The sequence below is a fragment of the Hyla sarda genome, chromosome 7, assembly GCF_029499605.1.
Source record: "Hyla sarda isolate aHylSar1 chromosome 7, aHylSar1.hap1, whole genome shotgun sequence".
NCBI classification, from domain to species: domain Eukaryota; kingdom Metazoa; phylum Chordata; class Amphibia; order Anura; family Hylidae; genus Hyla; species Hyla sarda.
This window is the reverse complement of record NC_079195.1, coordinates 182297193-182323903: the sequence shown is the minus strand read 5'-3', so window position 1 is coordinate 182323903 and position 26711 is coordinate 182297193. Positions and strand designations below refer to the sequence as shown.

At 43.4% G+C, this 26711-nt stretch overlaps 1 protein-coding gene across 7 annotated transcripts in view; it reads left to right on the top strand.

Moving 5' to 3' along the window:
• The first annotated feature begins 260 nt into the window (after positions 1-260).
• The window catches only part of LOC130282825 (zinc finger protein OZF-like), a 127235-nt gene continuing 100784 nt past the window's right edge, over positions 261-26711 (top strand). For 2 of the 7 annotated variants that reach the window (XM_056531640.1, XM_056531639.1), the window contains exons 1-5: positions 873-1053; positions 15253-15382; positions 16896-17069; positions 17155-17221; positions 18241-18332. In XM_056531640.1, the coding sequence (XP_056387615.1) occupies positions 15311-15382; positions 16896-17069; positions 17155-17221; positions 18241-18332 (405 nt within the window). In that variant the 5' untranslated portion in view covers positions 873-1053; positions 15253-15310. The other 5 variants (XM_056531635.1, XM_056531634.1, XM_056531633.1 and 2 more) reach the window with 5 other exon arrangements.

Genomic DNA, 26711 nt, shown 5'->3' with positions numbered 1-26711 from the left:
ATGGCAGAGCTGTAGCGCTGCCTTTGGCAATCTCCCTTCTGCCATAGAGTTGTAATAAGGGGGTGTGTTGGCCGCCGCTTCGTGCGGCGGTCAATACGACCTCTTACCGCGGGCTGCCGGGGCCCCATACAGGAGATCGCAGGGGATCCCTGCGGTCGGACCCCCGCAATCTGAAACTTATCTCCTATCCTTTGTATAGGGGATAAGTTTTTCAGCACTGGACTAAGTGTTTTTTTTTTTTTTTACTTCAAATTCTAACGTCACAATTGACCTGCCCTCTGAGGTGAAAGTTTGACTTATCGCTGAACAACAGCCTAACCCCCTCCTCTTCCAATCAGCCCTGCAAGTCAATGCAGACGTCACAGCTTTTCGGTTTGTCATCTAGTTTTATCTCCTGAAGAAGATGGAATATGTACTGTTTACAATGCAGATGTTTTCGTACGATACCTCATACTGCAGCTTATTGCGCTGTGATTGGTTGCCATGGGCTGCTAAGCCAGTTTTGCATGGAGTTACAGTCACTGCCCATTAAACACAGATGTTACTTTAACTACAGGACATCACTTTTACACAATCATTTTAAGTCATCCTGTAAATTGCAATATAATGATCATAATCACATTAGGAGGTGAATACATTTATAATTACTATGACGAAACAACAGGAGCCCTTAGAAAAGATGGCCGCTCTTTTTCTATCTTAGCGGATTCGACGTAATCTCATTCACTGAAGTCTAACGCTCCTGTTGGTCTCCGAGAAAATGGCGGATTGGTTGTGTTTTAGTATGTTTTTCCTCTGGTGTTCCGCTGAGGCACGTGACGTCACAGTTGCCGCAGCTTTGTGGTCGTGAGTGAGAGGTGTGTACCGTTCTTTGGGTCTGACTGTATCTACACAGAGAGCGGGCACAGAGCTCAGTATGAGGAGAGTAGTCGGGCACAGGATTAGGTCTGCGGTCAGAGTCCTGGAGGGGAGCTCAGGCTACTGTGCCCGTTCTCTGGGGACATGTGGGTGTACAGCAGGAGATGCGGGTACAGAGATGGGTATGTGGCACAGGTGGGTACGAGAAGCTGTACTACATATCTGTGCAGGGGGAGCTACAGAGTGACATGTTGGCGGATGCAGTGTTATTTCCCAGAGTGTGAGAAGGGGGAAGTCAGTGGGTGCTGTGTATATAGGTAGAGGAGAGTTAGTAGAGTGTATCAGGTACAGTGCTGTGTATATAGGTAGAGGAGAGTATCAGGTACAGTGCTGTGTATATAGGTAGAGGAGAGTATCAGGTACAGTGCTGTGTATATAGGTAGAGGAGAGTATCAGGTACAGTGCTGTGTATATAGGTAGAGGAGAGTTAGTAGAGTGTATCAGGTACAGTGCTGTGTATATGAGTAGAGGAGAGTATCAGGTACAGTGCTGTGTATATAGGTAGAGGAGAGTATCAGGTACAGTGCTGTGTATATAGGTAGAGGAGAGTATCAGGTACAGTGCTGTGTATATAGGTAGAGGAGAGTTAGTAGAGTGTATCAGGTACAGTGCTGTGTATATGAGTAGAGGAGAGTATCAGGTACAGTGCTGTGTATATAGGTAGAGGAGAGTATCAGGTACAGTGCTGTGTATATAGGTAGAGGAGAGTATCAGGTACAGTGCTGTGTATATAGGTAGAGGAGAGTTAGTAGAGTGTATCAGGTACAGTGCTGTGTATATGAGTAGAGGAGAGTATCAGGTACAGTGCTGTGTATATAGGTAGAGGAGAGTATCAGGTACAGTGCTGTGTATATAGGTAGAGGAGAGTATCAGGTACAGTGCTGTGTATATAGGTAGAGGAGAGTATCAGGTACAGTGCTGTGTATATGGGTAGAGGAGAGTCAGTAGCAGGTACAGTGCTTGGTATATGGGTAGAGGAGAGTCAGTAGGGAGTAGCTGGTACAGTGCTGGGTATATGAGTAGAGGAGAGTTAGTATGGAGTAGCAGGTACAGTGCTGTGTATATGGGTAGAGGAGAGTCCGTAGCAGGTACAGTGCTTGGTATATGGGTAGAGGAGAGTCAGTAGGGAGTAGCTGGTACAGTGCTGGGTATATGAGTAGAGGAGAGTTAGTATGGAGTAGCAGGTACAGTGCTGTGTATATGGGTAGAGGAGAGTCCGTAGCAGGTACAGTGCTTGGTATATGGGTAGAGGAGAGTCAGTAGGGAGTAGCTGGTACAGTGCTGGGTATATGAGTAGAGGAGAATCAGTAGGGAGTAGCAGGTACAGTGCTGTTTATATGGTAGAGGAGAGCCAGTAGGGCATAGCAGGTACAGTGCTGGGTATATGAGTAGAGGAGAGTCAGTAGGGAGTAGCCGGTACAGTGCTGGGTATATGAGTAGAGGAGAGTCGGTAGGGAGTAGTAGCAGGTACAGTGCTTGGTATATGAGTAGAGGAGAGTCAGTAGGGAGTAGCCGGTACAGTGCTGGGTATATGAGTAGAGGAGAGTCGGTAGGGAGTAGTAGCAGGTACAGTGCTGTGTATATGGGTAGAGGAGAGTCAGTAGTGAGTAGCAGGTACAGTGCTGGGTATATGAGTAGAGGAGAGTCAGTAGGGAGTAGCTGGTACAATGCTGGGTATATGAGTAGAGGAGAATCAGTAGGGAGAAGCAGGAACAGTGCTGGGTATATAGGTAGAGGAGAGCCAGTAGGGCGTAGCAGGTACAGTGCTGGGTATATGGGTAGAGGAGAGTCATTAGTGAGTAGCTGGTACAGTGCTGTGTATATGGGTAGAGGAGAGTCATTAGTGAGTAGCAGGTACAGTGCTGGGTATATGAGTAGAGGAGAGTCAGTAGGGCGTAGCGGGTACAGTGCCGGGTATATGGGTAGAGGAGAGTCAGTAGGGAGTAGCAGGTACAGTGTTGAGTATATGAGTAGATGATTCAGTAGTGAGTAGCAGGTACAGTGCTGGGTATATGAGTAGAGGAGAGTCAGTAGGGCGTAGCGGGTACAGTGCCGGGTATATGGGTAGAGGAGAGTCAGTAGGGAGTAGCAGGTACAGTGTTGAGTATATGAGTAGATGAGTCAGTAGTGAGTAGCAGGTACAGTGCTGTGTATATGAGTAGAGGAGAGTCAGTAGGGAGTAGCGGGTACAGTGCTGGGTATATGGGTAGGGGTAGAGGAGAGTCAGTAGGGAGTAGTAGCAGGTACAGTGCTGTGTATATGGTAGAGGAGAGCCAGTAGGGCATAGCAGGTACAGTGCTGTGTATATGGTAGAGGAGAGCCAGTAGGGCATAGCAGGTACAGTGATGTGTATATGAGTAGAGTCAGTAGGGAGAAGCAGGTACAGTGCTGGGTATATGGGTAGAGGAGAGTCAGTAGAGAGTAGCAGGTACAGTGCTGGGTATATGGGTAGAGGAGAGTCAGTAGTGAGTAGCAGGTACAGTGCTGTGTATGTGGGTAGAGGAGAGTCAGTAGTGAGTAGCAGGTACAGTGCTGTGTATATGGGTAGAGGAGAGTCAGTAAGGGAGTAGATGGTACAGTGCTGAGTATATGGGTAGAGGAGTGTCAGTAGGGAGTAGTTGGTACAGTGCTGGGTATATGGGTAGAGGAGAGTCAGTAGTGAGTAGCAGGTACAGTGCTGTGTATATGGGTAGAGGAAAGTCAGTAGTGAGTAGCAGGTACAGTGCTGGGTATATGAGTAGAGAGTAACAGGTACAGTGCTGTGTATATGGGTAGAGGACAGCCAGAAGGGAGTAGCTGGTATAGTGCTGGGTATAGGGGTAGAGGAGTGTCAGTAGGGAGTAGTTGGTACAGTGCTGGGTATATGGGTAGAGGAGAGTCAGTAGGGAGTAGCAGGTACAGTGCTGAGTATATGGGTAGAGGAGAGTCAGTAGTGAGTAGCAGGTACAGTGCTGGGTATATGAGTAGAGGAGAGTCAGTAGGGAGTAGCAGATACAGTGCTGTGTATATGGGTAGAGGAGAGTCAGTAGGGAGTAGTAGCAGGTACAGTGCTGTGTATATGGGTAGAGGAGAGTCAGTAGGGAGTAGTAGCAGGTACAGTGCTGTGTATATGGGTAGAGGAGAGTCAGTAGGGAGTAGTAGCAGGTACAGTGCTGTGTATATGGGTAGAGGAGAGTCAGTAGGGAGTAGTAGCAGGTACAGTGCTGTGTATATGGTAGAGGAGAGTCAGTAGGGCATAGGAGGTACAGTGCTGTGTATATGGGTAGAGGAGAGTCAGTAGGGAGTAGCGGGTACAGTGCTGTGTATATGGGTAGAGGAGAGTCAGTAAGGGAGTAGATAATACAGTGCTGAGTATATGGGTAGAGGAGAGTCAGTAGGGACAGCTGGACAGAGGTTCTTATCAAATTCTGTTCCCCTTCTTCTCCAAACGTACCTTTGCTCATTCCGGCCAAAAAGTTCAATTTTAACCTCATCGGTCCACAGAACTTGTTTCCAAAATGCATCAGGCTTGTCTATATGTTCATTTGCAAAGTTCAAACGCTGATATTTGTGGTGAGGATGTAGAAGAGGTTTTCTTCTGATGACTCTTCCATGAAGACCATATTTGTACAAGTATCTCTTTACAGTGGAATAGTGTACCACAACTCCAGTGTCTGCCAGATCTTTCTGGAGGGATTGTGCAGTCAAACGTGGGTTTTGAATAGTTTTTCTCACAATCCTGCGAGCTGTTCTGTCTGATATTTTTCTTGGTCTTCCAGATCTTTCTTTAACTTCCACTGTTCCTGATGCCATTTCTTAATTACATTCCGAACAGAGGATATTGACATCTGAAAACATTTTGCTATCTTCTTATAGCCTTTCCCAGCTTTGTGAGCATCAACTATTTTCAGTTTTAGATTTCTAGACAACTGCTTAGAAGAACCCATGGTGCTGATTGTTGGGGCAAGGTCAGATGAGTCTGGGCAGTTAAAACCTTTGAGATTGACATCACCTGGTCTTCCCAGATGATGATTGAGAACAATCCATGACACTGGCAGGTCTCAGCTTTGCAAAGGGGGCAGTGCATGCTATAAATTCTGCAAGGTGCCCAAACTTTTGCAGACGCCATTTTTTTGTTTTCTGTTATTTTGAAAGTGTAAAAGATGGAAATAAAATCTAACTTTTGTTGACATATTGTAAGAATGTCTAATGTGTAATTTGATGCCTTTTGGATATTTTTCCATCTTTCCTTGGCTTCTTTATGCACATTAATACAATTTTTTTACCTGGGGTGCCCAAACTTTTGATCCCCACGGTATGTGGGTTGAGGAGAGTCGGTAGGGAGTAGTAGCAGGTACAGTGCTGTGTATATTGTAGAGGAGAGTCAGTAGGGAGTAGCAGGTACAGTGCTGGGTATATGGTAGAGGAGAGTCAGTAGGGAGTAGCAGGTACAGTGCTGTGTATATGGGTAGAGGAGAGTCAGTAGGGAGTAGTAGGTACAGTGCTGGGTATATGGGTGGAATACATTTTTATATTGGTTATCTTACTTGAAGTACTTCTTAGACAGAGCTGAAACGCTTCTTCTGTGAACATGGATTAGTAAATCTTACGTCTTAGTTCATTCAAGGTAGTTCTGTCTCCACCACTTTATTCCATTGGATGTCGCGCTTCTTTTAAATTAGGATTTCCAAGTCCTTGCACTCTATCTTCATTGCTCTGCTTTCATAAGGGAATAAAGGGTACAGGAACAGGGAGACAAACCTTATAATTCGGCACTGGGGTATAAGTGTGAATAAGCGAAGGCTCCAACTTCGTAACTAATAGCAACCACAAATTAAAGAATCACACTTGACAAAATTATGTGGTTTTTCCAATGCTTTTTAGTATTCATTATTGCAAATACAGCAGATACGGAGAGTTCTCCATTTTCCAAATGCATATAGATACAAAAAATATTTTTCACCCACAGTGCTCTCTAAAATGTCCGACAGTCCTTGTACAGCCTCCGGTGTAGATTTCACCCTTCAGCGGCATTACGGAGCCGACTTTCCTTCCTTCCTCTCACAAAGGTGTAGACAGGTGAGTGATTGCCGGACTCTTCTGACGTTTCGGAGGACACGCCTCCTTTCTCAAGTGACCCTATTGTGCACCCATCACCAAATACATAGTATTTCATCTCTCGCGAGAACTCCGTTCTGAAAATAAGAGATTCGTATTAAAATCAAAGCAAGAAATGCTTTATGTTTAAAAACAGAGATGACATATAGTAGCAGCAATATTATATGTTAAAAATAAGGAAATGTTAGTGCAGAAATTTGTAGAACGTGGATATAGAGAAGAAGATGTAAGAAGGGTAGGAGAGGAGCTTCAACAAATACCAAGGGAACAATTAAGACAGAGAAAAAAGAAAAAGAGGAAAGGACAAGAGGAAAATAATATTTCGTTTGTTTCCACGTACGATTGTCATGCACAATTAATAAAAAAAAACTGTAGACAAGTGTTGGGGTGTATTGCGAGCTGAATTACATTAGCGTGATCTAAGGTGATACAAGGTGCTCAACCCCAAGTGCAGTTGTGCACCTACATTGGAGTAGAGAACCCGCACCTATGGATCACAATATGGATTCACTACTGTGGTAGATGTAACAATGACATTAGCTAACCCTCAAAACTGATGTAAAATTGAGACAATAGCCAGTATATCCTTATATGAAGGACATACCTGAGCCCACACACCATGCCACGGTTTCTCAAGTGGTGCGGGACCTATCAACTAACCTACCTGGCCAGATAAATAAAACCAGGAATTATTGTGAGCTGACCCCAAGTATGGGAAGATTTTTGACCGAAAACCGAGATTTATTTACAGAAAGGGTAAATCCCTGGCTAATTTTTTGGTCTGTGCAGATACAAAAAAGAAGAAAAAAACTAAACATGCATTTCTGGATGCAAAAAAGAAAGGTACCTTCCCATGCTTGGGTTGTCAGAATTGCAATAGCATCATTAAAACAGAAGCAATAAGTCATCCGTTAAAGGGGTTTAAAATTCCCTTGAGGGGTTGGTATAATTGTAATTCGAAACACGTAATCTACATGCTAAAGTGCCCCTGTGGTCGAGTTTATGTAGGGCAAACAATGAGAAATGTAAAATGCCAGATTAACGAACATCGTAGTGCTATCCGGAATATGAAAAATGTGGCAGATCAAAGTCAGATGGAAAGAGCCAATAGGTTTGGAGAAACAGGTGTTGCTAAACATTTCTTAGAGTTTGGGCACCAACCCAGCGAATTACGCTTGATGGTAATTGAAGATATAGAAGGGTGTTCAGATGAGAGTATAAAAAGGTTATTACAAAGAGAAGTATATTGGATAGAAAAGTTAAACTCATTGAGTCCGGACGGATTTAATGAAGTTTGTAATTTTTCAGTATTTCTGTGATCTGTAACTAGTGCTGGGCGGTATACCGGTATGAACCGGATACCGCTTTTTTTTTCTCCCACGGTATGGATTTTTGCCCATACCGCTATACCGGTCGGGCCCCTCCCCCACCCTCCGAGTCAATAAAAAATTTTTTAACTTACCCGTAATGGGGGTGGTCCGGGCCATCCATCCTTCCTGTAGTGTCCGGCGGCATGAACCGGTCCGGGCTGTCCTTCTTCTCCGGGGGTCCTCTTCTCCACTCTGGGCAGGCTCCGGCCTAGTACGCTGTATAGACGCCGCTATGCCGTGACGTCAGGTGCGTCGCTGCGCACGGGCGTCACTGCGCAGCGGCGTCTATGCAGCGTTACTAGGCCGGAGCCTGTCCGGAGTGGAGAAGAGGACCCCCGGAGAAGGACACACCGGACCGGTTTACCCTCCACCCGGAATGCCGCCGGACACTACAGGAAGGATGGATGGCCCGGACCACCCTCCCTGGACGGTCCCTGCAGCAACTGGGAAGGTGAGTCAGGGTTCTGGGATGGACAGGGGTCTGTATAATATACTATATCTACGATAGGCCCTCCAGCTGTTGCAAAACTACAACTCCCAGCTGTCCGGGCATGCTGGGAGTAGTAGTTTTGCAACAGCTGGAGGCACCCCTAGTTGGGAAACACTGACCTATACTATACACTACTATATAGTCCAACATGCTGGGAGTTGTAGTGTTGCAACAGCTGGAGGCTGTAGGGTTGTTTGTTACATCTATTTAAAAGGGTACTCCACTGCCCCAGTGTTCAGATCATTTAGTTCCAAAAGCCCATTTAGTTCCGCTACGCCACCTCAATGCAAGTCTCAATGTAAAAAAAAAAATAAAATACAGTGAAATACCGTGATACTTTAGAAAAATACCGTGATACTCATTTTTGGTCATATCGCCCAGCACTAACTGTAACATCTGATTGAATATCGCTGCTACGATATGTCATCTTATTTTCAGAACGGAGTTCTCGCGAGAGATGAAATACTATGTATTTGGTGATGGGTGCACGATAGGGTCAAATGAGAAAGGAGGCGTGTCCTCCGAAACGTCGGAAGAGTCCGGCAATCACTCACCTGTCTACACCTTTGTGAGAGGAAGGAAGGAAAGTCGGCTCCGTAATGCCGCTGAAGGGTGAAATCTACACCGGAGGCTGTACAAGGACTGTCGGACGTTTTAGAGAGCACTGTGGGTGACACATATTTTTTGTATCTATATGCATTTGGAAAATGGAGAACTCTCCGTATCTGTATTTGCAATAATGAATACTAAAAAGCACATAATTTTGCCAAGTGTGATTCGCTAATTTGTGGTTGCTAATAATGGGTACAGTGCAGGGTATATGGATAGAAGGGAGTCAGTAGGGAGTAGCTGGTACAATATCGGTATCGGGAAGGAAGTGAATATGTCTGCGGGGAGTGGACGTCAAAGTGCTGTATATCGGTGGATGAAGAGGCAGGTTCAGTATTGGTTAGAGGGGAGTCTGTAGGACAGTGTTTCCCATCCAGGGTGCCTCCAGCTGTTTCAAAACTACAACTCCCAGCATGCCCGGACAGCCTTCGGCTGTCCGGGCATGCTGGGAGTTGTAGTTTTGCAGCAGCTGGAGGCACCCAGGTTGGGAAACACTGCTGTAGGAAGTTGTGGGTACAGTTCTGGGAATAGGTGGGTGTTAGTTATTGTTGGTTATCTGGGAGCTGTTAGGAGAGTAGTGGGTACAGTGCTAGGTATCTGGGCAGAGGGTTGAGATGTACCGGAAAGGAGTAGCAGGTGCGTGACTGGTGTCGGATAGATGGGGAGTAGCAGGAACTGTTTTGGATATTTGGGAACTGGTGGATGTGCCAGGAACAAGTAGTGTGCATAAGACTTGGACACACATTCATCTTATACAATGACAACACAGTGAAGCTTTGTGTATATTTCCTGCCATTTATATCTTTTACATGCAAGTTTTAAATATTGATATACGAGGAATGATACATTTTGGGGGAAATGTGACAGTGCATATATTTAGAAGTGTTTGTGGCAAGACTGGTCATATGTAGAGATGAGCGAACTTACAGTAAATTCGATTCGTCACGAACTTCTCCGCTCGGCAGTTGATGACTTATCCTGCGTAAATTAGTTCAGCTTTCAGGTGCTCCGGTGGGCTGGAAAAGGTGGATACAGTCCTAAGGAAAGAGTCTCCTAGGACTGTATCCACCTTTTCCAGCCCACCGGAGCACCTGAAAGCTGAACTCATTTATGCAGGAAAAGTCATCAACTGCCGAGCCGAGAAGTTTATGACGAATCGAATTTACTGTAAGTTCGCTCATCTCTTTTCATATGCTAGGTTCATAAACCATGCACCCTAGACACACATGTATATGGTCTCTCCTTATCTATTGCACACTGTAATAGGGTTGTGAGCTTGTATAATACGTGGCTGAGTGGGTTCTATCACAGTAGGGCTGGGTGACTTATCAAACTGATTTTGGAGATTCACAATTCACAAAAAATTGTGTATTCAGTTTAATAATTATTATTAATAATTTATAGTGACCATCATTCTATATTAGCATGGACTTTGAATGGCTTCGTTCTCTTACTTTTTTGTTTTGCCCCAGCAGCATTATAATCCTGCCACTGGCTCCAATGTGTTTTCCTTCTTGTGGGCATGTTGAGCGCTTCTGTCCAAATCTCCACTAGGTAAATTCTTTGAAGTACCACCCTCTTATTTTATTTTATTTTATTATTATTATTATTATTATTATTTTTTTAATGGGTCGGCTCTCTGATCGGCACCGCTGCAACAAGGTACTGAAATCTGGAAGATTTCACAGTATAGTGTCACTCTCTCTGATCTTATTAGCACCACATTTGGTAGTAGTGAGCTATGATGATGGCGGAGAGGACCATAGAGTAGTATCATGCGGTGTTATCAATGCATGTTGTGTGTGTGTCACAGCACAATGCTCCATACCTGTCTCCTGCCCTGTAAATACAGGGTCTTAAAATTATATTTTATAATAGTACCATGTCATGTGATTCTTCCATATATAACACATGGCAACAGGTTATATATATGGTAAAATCTTCTTCCTCACCATCCTCGGGAAAGACACTCCTTCCCGCAGGGCTGTGAGGATATATATATATATACATAGTTACAAGGTTAAAAAAAACAGAGTCCATCAAGTTTAACCTATATCCCTAATGAGCCCCTACTGATGTTAGGAATGATCCCCCGATGGGCCTGTAAGTAGTCCCCTGGGCGGAGAGCTTTTCTTACTCCCATGTTCTCCAGCTATAATCACACCCCCTCAGTGTGATTGACAGCACAGGCACTGCCCACATCATCACTCTGCTCCGTCTGCTTATGGAGCAGAGCTGTAACGCAGACTGTCAATCATCCAGAGGGGGCGAGATTACAGCCGGAGAACACAAGAAGGCAAGTATAACTCCCCCCCCCCCCCCCTAGGGAACACTTTCTAACATCATATCCCCACCATCTCTGTGTCCCCCAGGGATGGTGAGGAACAAGATTTTACCATATATAATGGCCCTAATTTACTGTTCTAAACTCGACATGTTTTGTCGGGTAGTGCGCCAGATTCTGGCACATTGTGGCAGAAATTCTATCTGCACCAGAATGTGCGCCAGAATTTTCGCCAGAATTGAAAAAACCCGACTAACTCTCCATTTTACTGAGAGAATCCCAAAAAGGGGCATGGTGGCCGTGAAAAGAGGTGTGTCCCCGACAACCCAACATAATTACTAAGGTTTCCACAGAAACTGTAGTGGATTTAAGCTGAGGAAAACCAGACAAATCAGAGCATGTGTGTGTGTAAAAAAAAAAAAAATATATATAGTGAGAAGTGCAAAATGTACCATGGAAAAAAAATTGTAGGGAATTAAAATTCACATGTGTTACATATGGTAGAATCTCTAGACAGGTTCCCTTTAAGTGTACGTTCAAACTGCGGAATTTCAGCGGCGCCGCTGAAATTATTCCGCGCAAAGAAAGAACATGTTCATTCTTTGCGCTGATTCTGTGAGCACTGCACAGCTGTCAATGGTGACGGCTCAGTGCCTGTCGCCAAAATATTTTCGGTGGCGGCCGTCAAACGGAATCTCCGCTCACTGAATTCATATTATATAAAATACTAATTTTCAGGACCTTCTATGAACATTAATGGGGCTTTGATTCCATTAGGATTCAAGGCAGAATTTCTATGTGGAAATTCTGCTTAAATCTACCTCAAATTACTTGTGCGCTATGGTTTTTGCATGGAGAAGTAGGGGAAAGTCATTGTGAAAATTCAGTAGTGTGGACGGACCCAGAGAGCCCGTTGACACTGAGAATTTCCACCCAGATTTTTTGCTTGGAATTCACCTTTGCAGCAGCCTCCTATTGCTATCAGTTCTGCTGCGGAAATTGTGCTGATGAATTTTTGCTGCAGAATTTCCATAGAAAATATTGAGCATGAAGTTCATTCTTTTTGTGTAATTCTACGACAGCGTGGATATGTGTGGTCCTAGTGCCAGTAGCCCCTAATACACTGGGCAGAAATTGTGTAAATGTACTTTTTATAAATTCATTTTTTTACTTTCAATAATTGATTAGTGCCTGTGAATATAAGTACATCTAATATACTTGCGTTATTTTTTGGCCATTTTACCCTTGAAAATCTATCCTAAAACTGTGGCCACTAGGGTTCCCCATATCCTCTCTCCCTCTTCTCTCCCTCTCTCTATCTGTAAACCGACTGGTGTAATTCTCCTGCCCAGTCTGAATGCAGGAAGTGGGGGCGGGCTTAGCCCTGGGTTGGGGTTGTCAATCACTATGCAGAGCACAGTGTGAGAGGAGGCAAAGCTCCTGGGATAGCAGATTAAAATGCAGAGGCTGTCCGTAGTGTCTGCCATCTCCTACACAAGCATTTCTCTTCATAATGTTGTACTAAGGTAAGGATGGGGAGATGGAGCCATGTAATGAAGCTGTGTGTGTGTCCAGCAGAGCGGAGTGTGTAGGAGCCATACACTGAAGCGGTGTGTGTCCAGCAGAGCTGAGTGTATGTATAGGGCTTTGTGTGTATGTACTGAAGCTGTATGTGTGTTCAGCAGAGGTGAGTGAGTTGGGCTAAGCTGTGTGTGAATAGTAGAGATGTGTATGCAGTTTTGCTTTTCTCCATTCTGTGTATCTTTAAAGGGGTTATGCAGGAAAATTTATATATATATATATATATATATCAACTGGCTCCAGAAAGTTAAACAGATTTGTAAATTACTTCTATTAAAAAATCTTAATCCTTTCAGTACTTATGAGCTTCTGAAGTTAAGGTTGTTCTTTTCTGTCTAAGTGCTCTCTGATGACGCGTGTCTCCGGAACCGCCCAGTTTAGAAGCAAATCCCCATAGTAAACCTCTTCTAAACTGGGTGGTTCCCGAGACACGTGTCATCAGAGAGCACTTAGACAGAAAAGAACAACCTTAACTTCAGAAGCTCATGAGTACTGAAAGGATTAAGATTTTTTAATAGAAGTAATTTACAAATCTGTTTAACTTTCTGGAGCCAGTTAATATATATATAAAAAAAAGTTTTTTCCTGGATAACCCCTTTAAAGGGGTACTCTGGTGAAAAACTTTTTTTTTTTAAATCAACTGGTGCCAGAAAGTTAAACAGATTTGTAAATTACTTCTATTTAAAAATCTTAATCCTTCCTGTACTTATTAGCTGCTGAATACTACAGTGGAAATTCTTTTCTTTTTGAAACACAGAGCTCTCTGCTGACATCTCTGTCCGTTTTAGGAACTGTCCAGAACAGCATATGTTTGCTATGGGGATTTCCTTTTACCCTGGACAGTTTTGAAAATGGACAGAGATGTCAGCAGAGAGCACTGTGTTCATGATGTCCGCAGACAGCTCTGTGCTTCAAACGGAAAATAATTTCCACTGTAGTATTCAGCAGCTAATAAGTACAGGAAGGATTAAGATTTTTTAATGGAAGTAATTTACAAATTTGTTTAACTTTCTGGGCCCAGTTGATATATATAAAAAAAATGTTTTCACTGGAGTACCCCTTTAACCCCTTAACGACGCAGGACGTATATTTACGTCCTGCGCCGGCTCCCGCGATATGAAGCGGGATCGCGCCGCGATCCAGCATCATATCGCGTCAGTCCCGGCGCTAATCAACGGCCGGGACCCGCGGCTAATACCACACATCGCCGATCGCGGCGATGTGCGGTATTAACCCTTTAGAAGCGGCGGTCAAAGCTGACCGCCGCTTCTAAAGTGAAACTGAAAGTATCCCGGCTGCTCAGTCGGGCTGTTCGGGACCGCCGCGGTGAAATCGCGGCGTCCCGAACAGCTGATCGGGCACCGGGAGGGCCCTTACCTGCCTCCTCGGTGTCTGATCGACGAATGACTGCTCCGTGCCTGAGATCCAGGCAGGAGCAGTCAAGCGCCGATAATGCTGATCACAGGCGTGTTAATGCACGCCTGTGATCAGGATGAGAGATCAGTGTGTGCAGTGTTACAGGTCCCTATGGGACCTATAACACTGCAAAAAAAAAGTTAAAGAAAAGTGTTAATAAAGGTCATTTAACCCCTTCCCTAATAAAAGTTTGAATCACCCCCCTTTTCCCATAAAAAAAATAAGTGTAAAAAAATAAATAAATAAACATATGTGGTATCGCCGCGTGCGTAAATGTCCGAACTATAAAAATATATCATTAATTAAGCCGTACGGTCAATGGCGTACGCGCAAAAAAATTAAAAAGTCCAAAAAAGCGTATTTTGGTCACTTTTTATAACATTAAAAAATGAATAAAAAGTGATCAAAAAGTCCGATCAAAACAAAAATCATACCGATAAAAATCACGGCGCAAAAAATGAGTCCTCATACCGCCCTGTACGTGGAAAAATAAAAAGTTATAGGGGTCAGAAGATGACATTTTTAAACGTATAAATTTTCCTGCATGTAGTTATGATTTTTTCCAGAAGTACGACAAAATCAAACCTAAATAAGTAGGGTATCATTTTAACCGTATGGACCTACAGAATAAAGATAAGGCGTAATTTTTACCGAAATATGCACTGCGTAGAAACGGAAGCCCCCAAAAGTTACAAAATGGCGTTTTTTTTTCGATTTTGTCGCACAATGATTTTTTTTTCCGTTTCGCTGTGCATTTTTGGGTAAAATGACTGATGTCACTGCAAAGTAGAATTGGCGACGCAAAAAATAAGCCATAATAGGGATTTTTAGGTGGAAAATTGAAAGGGTTATGATTTTTAAAAGGTAAGGAGGAAAAAAACGAAAGTGCAAAAACGGAAAAATCCTGAGTCCTTAAGGGGTTAAGGTGAACAGAGAGGAAAGCTGTAGGGCAGTGGTCTTCAACCTGCGGACCTCCAGATGTTGCAAAACTACAATTCCCAGCATGCCCGGACAGCTAACGGCTGTCCGGGCATGCTGGGAGTTGTAGCTTTGCAACATCTGGAGGTCCGCAGGTTGAAGACCACTGCTGTAGGGGGAGCCTGCAGCCGATTGGCTGCTGTCATCTTGGCAACTAAGGGACATGAAGTGTAAAGCAGTGAGGGCAAACATCACCACTGCCTGAGAATGCCCACAGAGTCCAGGAGAACAGAGTCCTAGGCAGAAGATAATGGGTGATTAGGGCCACAGGGAAGACCAAAACAACAAAAAAAGAAGAGGCTGAAAATGATCAGAGACCATTACAAAGAATGACTACAGTGTTCTTGTTTTGTCTTTGTTTTTTTTGGCTCAGTGATGACAGGTACGCCTTAAGGTAGATGCTGTAGATGCTTTCAAATTTCTTTGGATAGTTCACCCCACTCACCGATGGCTTTCTGCTCTTTAAATTATTTTCACGTAACTGGTTCCACTTGTGTCTTTGTTTACAGCGGTCACCTCTAGGACAGCACCTTCATCCTGGATCAGAGGCCGCGCTCCAGCTTCCAGATGGAGAAGGAAATGAATACTAAGAGGATATTTAACCTCACTCTGGAGATCATCTACCTGTTGACAGGGGAGGTGAGGGATTCTGGGAGTTATGTCACATGACATATCTGTTGAAATAGTATTCTGGAGTATATAAACTATATACATTCTTAACCATAATTCCACTTCTTTAGTACATGTGGCATGCTATATGTAAGTTTACATTAAAGGGGTTGTCCACTCTCTGGACATGTTTTTCAAAGACATATGAATGACTGTCACACTGTTAAAATAAAATGTTTCCCTGTTGAATAGATTCCCCTCCTTCTTTGTTCCATCTGCGCTGTGATCCTGTAAATGACATGGCGAAGTGTGGATTGGCATGCGACCATTCCGTCATTCAGCCTCCTCCCTAGGAGCACACTGCAGGCACAGTGCAGAAGGCTGGGTGATGTTTTATAGTCACATACCCCTCCTAATGTGGCCACATGGATAGAAGTAACCTAACAGTGTAACAGTATGTTACCAACTTTAACCATTTAAATGTCTTCTAGCTACCTTCATCAGTCCTATTAGACAATTTCTTGGTAAGGCTGGGTTCACACCACGTTTTTCAAATACGGTTACCGTATACGGTTTTCCGCTAAAAAACATATGGCAAAAACCGTATGCAACCGTATGACTCCAAATTAAAACGTATACGGTTTTTCCCCGTACGGTTCTATCTGTTTGCATCAGTTTTTGCCAACGGTTTTGCTATTTTGTTGGAATTAGTTTTCCAGCAATTTAATAAAGTTACTATTGTTCTATTGAAATTCCAATCTGCGCATGTGTCAACTCCAAAAACGGATTAGAAAAACCGTGTGCAACCGTATTCTGAAATTCTGTGTACGGTTCTCATAGACAACAATGCTAAAAGAACCGCATACGGTTTTCCAACCGGAGGCAAAAACGTGGTCGACAGCGTTTTTGCCTACGGTTGAAAAATCGGCAAAACCGTATCCGGGGCAAAACGGATGCAACCGTACACAACATTTGGAATACAGTTTACAATGCATTCTCTATGCATACGGTTTCGGATACGGTCGTATACATTTTTTTGCGGAAAACCGTATACGGTTACCGTACTTGAAAAACGTGGTGTGAACCCAACCTAAGACAGTGCTTAATAGGTCAGGATTAAGCACCTGTAAGCGGTGAGAAACGGCCCGTCGGCCATTGCATCTTATTCCCATGCTGTTGAAATAAACAGACTTTGCCCTATGCCACCTGGTGAGTGCCTTCATTCATTCTTACCAAGAGATTGCTGCAAATCTTATCAGATTGAGAGATTGAGCACCACTAATTTAGGGCAATATACTCGGGGCAGAGAGCTGTACATTGTGCACCTAAGTGTGGATTCAGGGAAGCTTAGTGAGGTAGCAGTGCATTTTCTTATTGCATCTATTAGACAATTTATTCAGCAGCAGGGTACAGAAGTGACCAGCAACAGGGCTCGCAGCAATCTACACATTCCTGAGGATTGATGATTAAAGTGTATGTGTGTGTGTGTATATATATATATATATAATGAGAAACCCCCCCCCCCCCTTTTTTTTTCATACAGGATTTTATGGTTGTGAAGAAATCTGGCGAGCTTGTTGCATGCAGGATTTCTGCTAGTGTAATAGATGCATCGTGCAGGGACGAAGACCCCGTGATAGATTTTCCTTCTGACACCCAGTCTTGTGAAAAGATTCTTCATCTAAGCAATAAAGTAATTTACCTACTTACAGGAGAGGTAAACACTGTTGGCACATTATAAAGTAGGTGTCTAGTTAATACTTTGAGAATATTAGGTGTCACAACCTATTGTATCTTTACAGATATGGAAATTTATAGATCATGAAGGTCTGCAAGCCAAGAGTGAGAGGCGCATAGAAGAACCACAGGGTAAGTGCTTGTCTGTATGACACGTGTGGTGGTTTCTTTCTTCTCCTTGAGTCCTCTCGGAGATTACTCATGCTAATTTTCATCCCCTTGCTTGACACTTTTTGGGTTCTTTTGAGCACTGTAATGCTAGAATTACTCATAGCGTAGAAAATATAATGGAGAACTAGGTTAAAAATCTGCACCAAAATCTGCATGTAATATATTTCTCCATCTGAGTTGCAGATTCAAAACACACAATAAATATGGCATATGCACAAGTTTTGTAAAACCCTGTACATTTGAATTGTACTTTGCCCTGCTGCAGACATTTGGTGTGAAATTCACATAAAGTACCGGTATATACCATGTGTGAATTGACCAGTCGTAGCTGAACAAACTTCATCATACCTTTTATGTCTTGTATTTACTATATGAAATAAATGAATTTATAATATTTTTACATAGTCAGCAAAAATTTGGTAATTCTTAGAAAATTTATACAAGGATCGTGCAGCCGTATCGTGCTTGCTGCACTTCCTCAGACCGTCCCCTGGGGACGGTCTGAGGAAGTGCAGCAAGCACGATACGGCTGTGACCTGTTAGCCGGGCTCCCCGGCGTTCCTGTCTTCCCCGCACTTGTAACTTCATCACCTCGCATGGAATAAAGTTTTGCATGAAACGCTGGACTTGGTGAGTGCCACTTTATTCTCACATTCTCCTCAAGTGATTTATTTTAAAATGTCATACACATTGGCTTTCATTTACTAAGAGTGGAGTGTAGTTTTCATTGTGGGTTTTGTTTCCCAACAGGTATTTTTCCAACAGGTATTTTTCCACAGTATATACTGATGTTTGAGTTTTTTTTGTTTTTTTGTTTTTGGCGTAATTCTGGCACAAACACAATTTGTGGAGCAATGTGACACACTTTGGTACACAACAAAACAGGTCGGGTTTACAATAGTAAATCAGAGCCATTGTGTCACAAATTCCTTTAACTATCTCCCCCATGTCTTTAATTGCCCTGCACATGTTTTTGACAGATGAGTCTTGTGGCGTGAATACCCCAGAGAGATTTTCAAGCACAGAAGATTGTATAGAAGATGATGTGAGCAGTCCAGAGAATATTAGTCAGGTACCTTTTGATACAATGTATAAGGGATAGAACAAAGAATAAATTTTCTTATTAATAATATTAATAATAAGTGATGTGCGGCCAACAAATGATAGAAGCAAAGGGCCGCACAAATAATTCAGGTTATAGCTCTTTAAACAAGTGTCATTTTAGAGGATCGGTGCATTGGTCCGCTTAACCCCTTAAGGACATGCGCCTTAAATGTACCGTGCTGCATAGCGTCACTTAGCGCACAGCGCCGTACATTTACGGCGTGGCTGTGACTCGAGTGCAGGAGCTGCGCACGCTTCATTCCCGGCGGGTAATGGCGGACATCAGCTATCGTGCTGATGTCTGCCACTAACCCCTCAGATGCCAAGATCAATACAGATCATGGCATCTGCGGCAGTGCAGCTGTCACGTACCGGCAGGACTGGTAGTGGATCCTCTGGACCAGAGAGGCGATGGTGCGGGTTGTACCAGAGGACCGGTTCTAAGTGGTTACTGGTTTTCACCAGAGCCCGCCGCAAGGCGGGATGGTCTTGCTGCGGCGGTAACCACCAGGTCGTATCCTCCAGTAGCAACTCAACCTCTCAGGCAGCTGATATGGCGTAGAACACAGGGAGCAGGCAGGAGCGTAGTCGGACGTAGCAGAGGTCAGGGCAAGCGGCAAGGGTTCACAGGCGAGTAGGCGGTAGCAACGGGTTTGGCAACAGGCAAGGCAATACACACAATAGGAACGCTTTCTCAGAGGCACTAGGGCACAAAGATCTGGCAAGAGCAGGAAGGGGCAGGTGCCTTTTATAGGGAAGGCAGGGGAAGTGAGGAACCAGCGCACCAATTACCTGTGCGCTGGCCCTTTAAATTTAATGAAGGCGGCACGCGCGCGCCGGGAGGCAGAGAAGGACGGCGCAAGGAGCGGGAAGCCAGGTGAGTGGAGCTGGGACGCTGCGCGTGAACGGGGGCCAGCTGTCACGGCAGCCGCGTCCCCGACACAAGGGAACCCGGGCTCCCGGTCAGTCACACTGACGCCGGGATCCCGGGGCAAAAGGCCGAGAGGGCGAACGCTCCGGTCCGGGGACGGGGACCGGAGCGCACGCCTTAACAGCAGCACTTATAATGGCAGACCTGATCGGCCACGGCACTGCCGCGGGGATCAGATCAGCCAAGATTGTGGACAGAGGTCCCCTCACCTGCCTCCGTCCGTCTCCCGGGGTCTTCTGTACTGATCTGCCTTCCTGCAGACATGAGCAGAAGCTCACCGATAATACTGATCAGTGCTATTCCTTATGCATAGCACTAAACAATATTTGCAATGTAATGATTGCTACAAATAGTTCCCTATGGGGACTAAAAAAGTGTAAAATAAATGTTAAAAAATGAGAAAAATTCCCTCCCCCAATAAAGTTTTAAATCACCCCTTTTCCCCATATTAATACAAAAAGCATAAAAAAAATAATAAACATATTTGGTATCGTTACGTTAATGTCCGAACTATAAAAAATATAATGTTAATGATCCCCTACGGTGAACGGCATAAACATAGAAAAAAAAGTCAAAAATTTCAGCTTTTTTGTCACATCAAACTGCAAAAAAATTAATAAAAAGCGATCAAAAAGTCACATATATGCAAACGTGATACCAAAACAAACTACAGATCATGGCGCAAAAAATTAGCCCTCCCACCTCCCTGAATACGGAAAAATAAGAAAGATAGAGGTGGTCAAAATAGGGCAATTCTAAACGTACTGATTTTGTAAAAAAAAAGTTAGATTTCTTAAAAGCAGTACAGTAATAGAAATGTATGTAACCATGGGTATAGTATTTTTTTTTACATTTTTAATCGTATTGACCCAGAGAATAAAGAAAACATGTAATTTTTACCGTAAAGTGTACAGTGCCCAAACGAAACCCCCCAAATTTGCTAAATTATGGTTTTCGTTAAAATTTCCTTACACAACATTTTTTGGGGGGTTTACCATACATTTTAGGGTAAAATGAGTGATGGCATTACAAAGTACAACTGGTCACGCAAAAAACAAGCCCTCATATGGGTCTAGGAATGGAAATATAAGAGTTATGAATTTAAGAAGGTGAGGAGGAAAAAACGAAAACGCAAAAATAAAATTGTCTGTGTCCTTAGGTTCAAAATGGGCTGTGTCCTTAAGGGGTTAATAGGGTTCTTACTTTGCGTCAGTAAGTTAGCTACTTGTGCATTACTTGTCAGCAGCTGCTCACATGGAAATTTCAAAAGCAAACTTCAAGTACTGTGACCCTGAAAATGCTCCATTTTGCTGGTTCAAGATTTCCAAGCAAATCAGAGGGGTGAGGTACATTTCTTATATTCCGGCATCACTGCAGTCCATCACATATGTCTATGATAGTATGCTGATAAGATTCTGGAGAAACTAGTGTGTGAATTTTTTTTAATACATATTAGAACATAATAATACTGCTTCTGGTGTGCATATGCCATCTACCTTAGAGCCACAATGAGACACCAGCTTGAGTGCTTCTAGTGAGACGATATTAGTCCCAGGGTTTACACCATTAAACCTGTGCTGAGGAAAAGTTGACCATTTGTCCATAGCAACCAAATAAAATCAGATTGCTTATTTTATTTTTAAGAGGCCTTTTATCTATAAAAAAGCAATTTGGTTGCTATGGGCAACTAGTTGATTTTTCCTCTGCAAGTTTCTATGACTCTCCCCCTGTGTCTTTAAAGGGGTACTCCACCCATAGACATCTTATCCCCTATCCAAAAGATAGGGGATAAGATGTCTGATCGCGGGGGTCCCGCCGCTGGGGAGGGGAGGGAGGGGGAGTGACGACTGTCACGCCCCCTCCAGTAGACTTGCATTGAGGGGCAGGGCGTGACGTCACACGGGGGAGGAGTCGTGACATCACGATCTTCCGTCCCAGTGGTCGGGAGCCAGACCCTCCAGCGCTTCCGGAGCAGTAATAGGTGGGTGCTGCGTGCTATATTGCGGGGGTCCCCAGCGCGATCAGACATCTTATCCCCCCTATCCTTTGGATAGGGGATAAGATGTCTAGGGGTGGAGTACCCCTTTAATATTTTAAAGTTGGTGGAATTTCCCAAAGCAGCCACACAATACGGGTAAGAGTCCAAATGCTTAATTTAGGATAACGCTTTTTTATGTTACAACTTACTTTTGAGGTCCGTAACAGCACATATACACAACACTTAAGCTCACATGAGGTGGATTGTCTGTGTGTCTCCCATAAAAGGCATAATATCCTGTGGTAAAGAGAATGAACCACCCCAACGCCCACTTAGGCTTTCAGATTCTTCTGTACAAGGAACACACTCCATCCAGTATAAACTTGTAGCAATAAATATCCAATAGATTCAGCACAGGTAAAGGTAAGTATAAGCATTTGTCTTTTAATGGCAATGATCAAGGGTGCAGCGTAACACCATAAACGTGTTGGCTATAGGCAGGGATTTTGTGGACTGTTGCACATTTTTGATTTTGCTCATTTTGCATTTTATTTGTCAAATACCTATCTTCATCTGCGCTGGATCCATTGGATATTTGTTGCACAGAGAGAAACATTCACAGAATAATAAAATAAAAAACGCAATGTAAGATATATACACTTCTCAAATATATGCAAACCACAGTGAAGAATAGTAATTTATAATTAGAATGAATACAAATGTAAAATGCAAAACGTCAGTGTGGCAGTTAAGTCAGAATCGGTAAGTGCAGTGTATAATGTAAGCATATGGTATGTATGATCAATTGTAATTTTATGTTTTAGCCTTGGGTGGTGGGGTCTCTTGTCGGACAGTTGTCAGAATAAAAATTTTGGAAGCTTTGCAGGTTTAGATGGAGAGCACTATTGTTACTGACCACTACATGTGCTGTTGTAGTATGAGAGGTGTTCTGAAATAATGTGATTCCTCAAAATAGCCACTAGATGTCGGTGTTGGACATTCAAAAATGATGACTTAAGATACATACAGTCGTCCCTCAACATACAATGGTAATCTGTTCCAAATGGACCATCGTTTGTTGAAACCATCGTATGTTGAGGGATCCGTGCAATGTAAAGTATAGGACAGTGGTCTACAACCTGCGGACCTCCAGATGTTGCAAAACTACAACACCCAGCATGCCCGGACAGCCAACCGCTGTAGTTTTGCAACATCTGGAGGTCCGCAGGTTGAAGACCACTGCTGTATTGGAGGTTGTACTCAGGTGTCCCCGCCGCTCCGGACCGTCACCGCTCGTCACTGCTGCCCTGGATGTCGCCCTCCATCGCTGTCACCGATCCGGCAAGGCCTCGGCATCCTCGCTCTCCGTCGCCGCCATCACGTTGTTACGCACGCCGCTCCTATTGGATGACGGGACGGCGTGTGCAGCAACGTGATGACGACGATGGAGAGCGCCGACAATGCAGGGGATCGCGAAGATGACTCGCTGGAGTCCCGAGGACAGGTAAGTGAAAGTCAGCGGACCACACGGGGCACCGTAAACGGCTATCCGGTGGCAGCTGAAGCAGTCTGCGCTGCCGGATAGCCGTTTATGCGATGGCCCTGACATACAAAAGCATCGTATGGTGATGCTGCCTTCAACATGCGATGGCCTCTGAGAGGGCATCGTATGTTGAAATGATCGGGACCATCGTAGGTCGGGGGGGTTACTGTACTGTGTAAATGGAAAGATAATATTAATGTTAAATGCCCACTAGATTTCAACAGTGTTTACTAATATTAAAAGACCCAATTGAGAATGATATTGTAATAGACCCTGTTGGTGCTGTAGACAACTGTAGTCTCTGTCAGGCGATGGTTGTGTCAGGAGGGATGAGTAAAGTAGTTAGCATTTGGTTAATCGAAAATAAGCAACAAGATATTAATAGCATTAATTGTAATTGCATGTACAAGAGACGTAAAAGGGCACCAATTTGGACCCAACAGTAATAAATGCTGGGTACTGGATAATGGCACCCAAATATAATAAAAATGCACTGTGTAAAATGAAAATGAGTAAATAAATATAATCGGGTGAAAATATTCAGTTAAAAACTACACACATTAAATTAATAAAAAGTCCCGGTGGTAGAGCATGCTGAAAATTGGCTGGTGTAATTGGCTGGGGGCCTCACTTTTGGTGCCCATCCATATGTCATGTCTCGTTTTAGTAAGGACAAGTCCTTGGTATGGGTCACTTACTTGTTGGGTCAGGATATTAGTAATCTCTTTATGTTGCACACAGTAAGTGGTAATAAGTTCTGTTTACTATGTTGCACATATGGCGAAACCTCAAGAGAAAGGTGGGCTGGGAGCCCTTGACAATTATTCACCAAACCCACGGGCCTAAGCCTGGGGTGAAAAACCCTCTCTTATATAATTCCCTTCCCTAAAACTTCACTTTTATGAGTGCAATAATAAAAGAACATTCTGTGTGAAACGGATAAAGGGGTACTCCACTGGCCAGCGTTCCGGCTGCGTTCGGAACATTCAGTTTCGAACGCTGTACGTGCGCTGCGGGGGGTTGACCATGCCCCCTAGCACCGTCAGGCCACGCCTCCTCAATGCAAGTCTATGGGAGGGGGCGTGATGGCCGGCACACCCCCTACCGTAGACTTGCTAACCCCCACAGCGTGCGCACAGCGTTTGGAACAAAATGTTCTGAACGCAGCAGGAACACTGGTCAGTGGAGTACCCCTTTAAAAGAAATACTTAAGCATGTATCTAGGAGATCACTCCCTAATATATTGAACCTGCAGTGCTAAAAATCACAAACACTTTGCCCCTCTACATGTTTCATTGCTTTTGCATTGTCATTAGGAGGGTATTGGGCAATGGCTTACTATCTTGATATATATTATCACTAGTATATGCTTTCACCTTTGTAACCATGTTTGCAATAGTAGCTATACCACCGCCTTTGTCTCTTCATGGTACCCCTACTAAGTGTCTGCTGCTTTTGCGGTTGAGTCTTAAGATATTTTTGTTGAGTACTGCCCGTTTCATAGTTTCCCCCAAAAAATTATGACCTTGATACTTGAGTGATTTTTTTGCTGGTTTTTCTTGCACATTGTTTATGCACTATCCTTTCCTGATGAACCGTGGCGTAACTACTACAGAAAAGGCGTCAGATGACTCAACTTTTGTAAGACATAACAATGTGAATCTGACCCAACTGAGTTTCTTGTAATAAGATATCTGATGCTATTTATTTGCAAATGTCTGTTGTAATACCTGCTACTAATGCTAAAAAGGTGTATCTGTGTATTCAAGGGAATCTATCTACTGCAATACATTTTTAGATAGCTGTTAGGGCAAGAAGAAATACAGTACATTTTATGTATGTCTGTGCTGCCCTAATGTAGAAAATTATTTTTGTCCAGTACTAAGTGTTAAAAAGGCGTTTTCAAGACCCTGGATTTCTGAGGACTGGAACGCAATAAAGCAGGAACTTGTATGAGAGGGGAAGGGAGCCATGGCGAGGCCAAGTTATTCAAAACATGATATTCAACACATGATAAATGATGATTCAACACATGATTTTTTTTAGCTCCCTCTTCATTATTTGTGTGCTTTACACAGTGACTCTATTAGACACTTTATCCTACATTCTGTATACAGTGGTCCCGTATCAACATACGATGCTTCTGTGTGTCGTGGCCATCTCAGAAATGGCTATCCGGCAGCACTGACCGCTTCAGCTGCCACCAGAGAGCCGTTTATGTGCCCCCTCAATGATGCTCCCATGTCCCTGCTCCTCTGCTGCCGCATCACTACTGCTCCGTTGCTCTACTTTGCCGTCATCACGTAGTGATACGGCAGCAGAGGAGCGGTGAACTGACTGGCCGGAGAGGCAGGGACATGTGAGTATCGTTGAGCATCCATGTCCCTCAACATACGATGGTTTCAACAAATGATGTTCTGCCTGGAACCAATAACCATCATATGTTGAGGGACCACTGTACTTTGAAAAGACCACCCCATAATAGACCACTTGTGTGCTAATTTAGGTGGGCAGCTCAGACAGTACTTGAAAAAGTTATTCCTTAAATAAATTCTAGTAACGTTAATAGAAAGTTCTTTTTTTTTTTTTTTTTTTTTTTTTTTTTTTTTTTTTTTTAAGCTCTTGGGGATCTTTTCCTCTCTTTCTAGTTAGTATTTTACACAATCCATCCCTAGTTCATGTAGGATATTAGAGTAGAGGGGGGTCAAGTCCATTATAAGATAGCAGTATTTATCCCACAAAGGTTTTGGTTCACATCATCCGAATCCTTTAGGTTTTTTGGCAGTCAGTGTACATACTCCTGTAGAATGAGATCCAAATATTAAGAAATATTGCTGATTGTGTAATTGATGCCTGGTGATTTAATGACCTAGAGAATTGTACTGATCTATGTGAATATTGGGTAACTGATAATAATAGGCCTGACATCAGATGGAAATGTACCAAAGGTGTTCCTTACTAATGATGCCAAATGGTTGGCATTAACCTCCCAATTTTGCATTATCAATACTTACAGTGGCTTTTACAGGATATACTGTGCCAGTGTTGTAAAAGGGGTCATCCAGTTTTTTTTTTTGTTTCTGCCTGGGCTGCTGAAATAAAAATAATAAACTTTTTAAATAACCTTCCGCCGATCCCCGGGTGGCGTCTATATTGTGCTTCGGCCCTGGTCTAATTCTGATGCCTGTGGCCCGACATGTAAGTCTGCAGTCAGCTAATTTCCCCCCCTCAGCAGGTGGTAAACTGAGCGGCCTGTTTTCTGGTGCCCTGGCCTGCTACATTACACTGCCGCTCACCAGCCGAGGCAGGAAATCGCTGCGGACAACGATTAGATAAGTGCATTCTTACATTTAAGGCCCCAAAACAAGGAAGAGGGCTGCAGGACGAGAGACCAGTATCGGTGGCAGAAGGTAAGTTAAAGTTTATTATTTTTATTGCGGCAGCACGGTCAGAAATAAAAAAAAATGTTGAGTCATTTAGACTCAAAAAAAATGTTGAGTCAAGTAGCAATAATGGAATAGGAATGGCGCCATTGAAGTCAGTTGTTAGAAAAATCAGCTGCAGCAAATATGCAGCAGCAAAATACACAGCAGCAAATACGCAACAAAATACGGCATGTGTAACCCTACCCTAATGGTAGATCACATTCACATTCTAAACAACAATTAAGCAACAACGACAAGAAAAACATGTCATAAAGAAAACAAACAAAAAAAAAAAAAAAGCTTACTTTCTAAGTAAAAAGAAAAGTAAACAAAGTACCCCTAAAAAAAAAGTCATACAGTTAAAAAATAACAAGAGTATATTGAGACCAATATTACCAATTATACAAGGAGGAATATTATCACCATACGTATTACCATCATATTATTACTGACCAAATCTTGTACCTTCT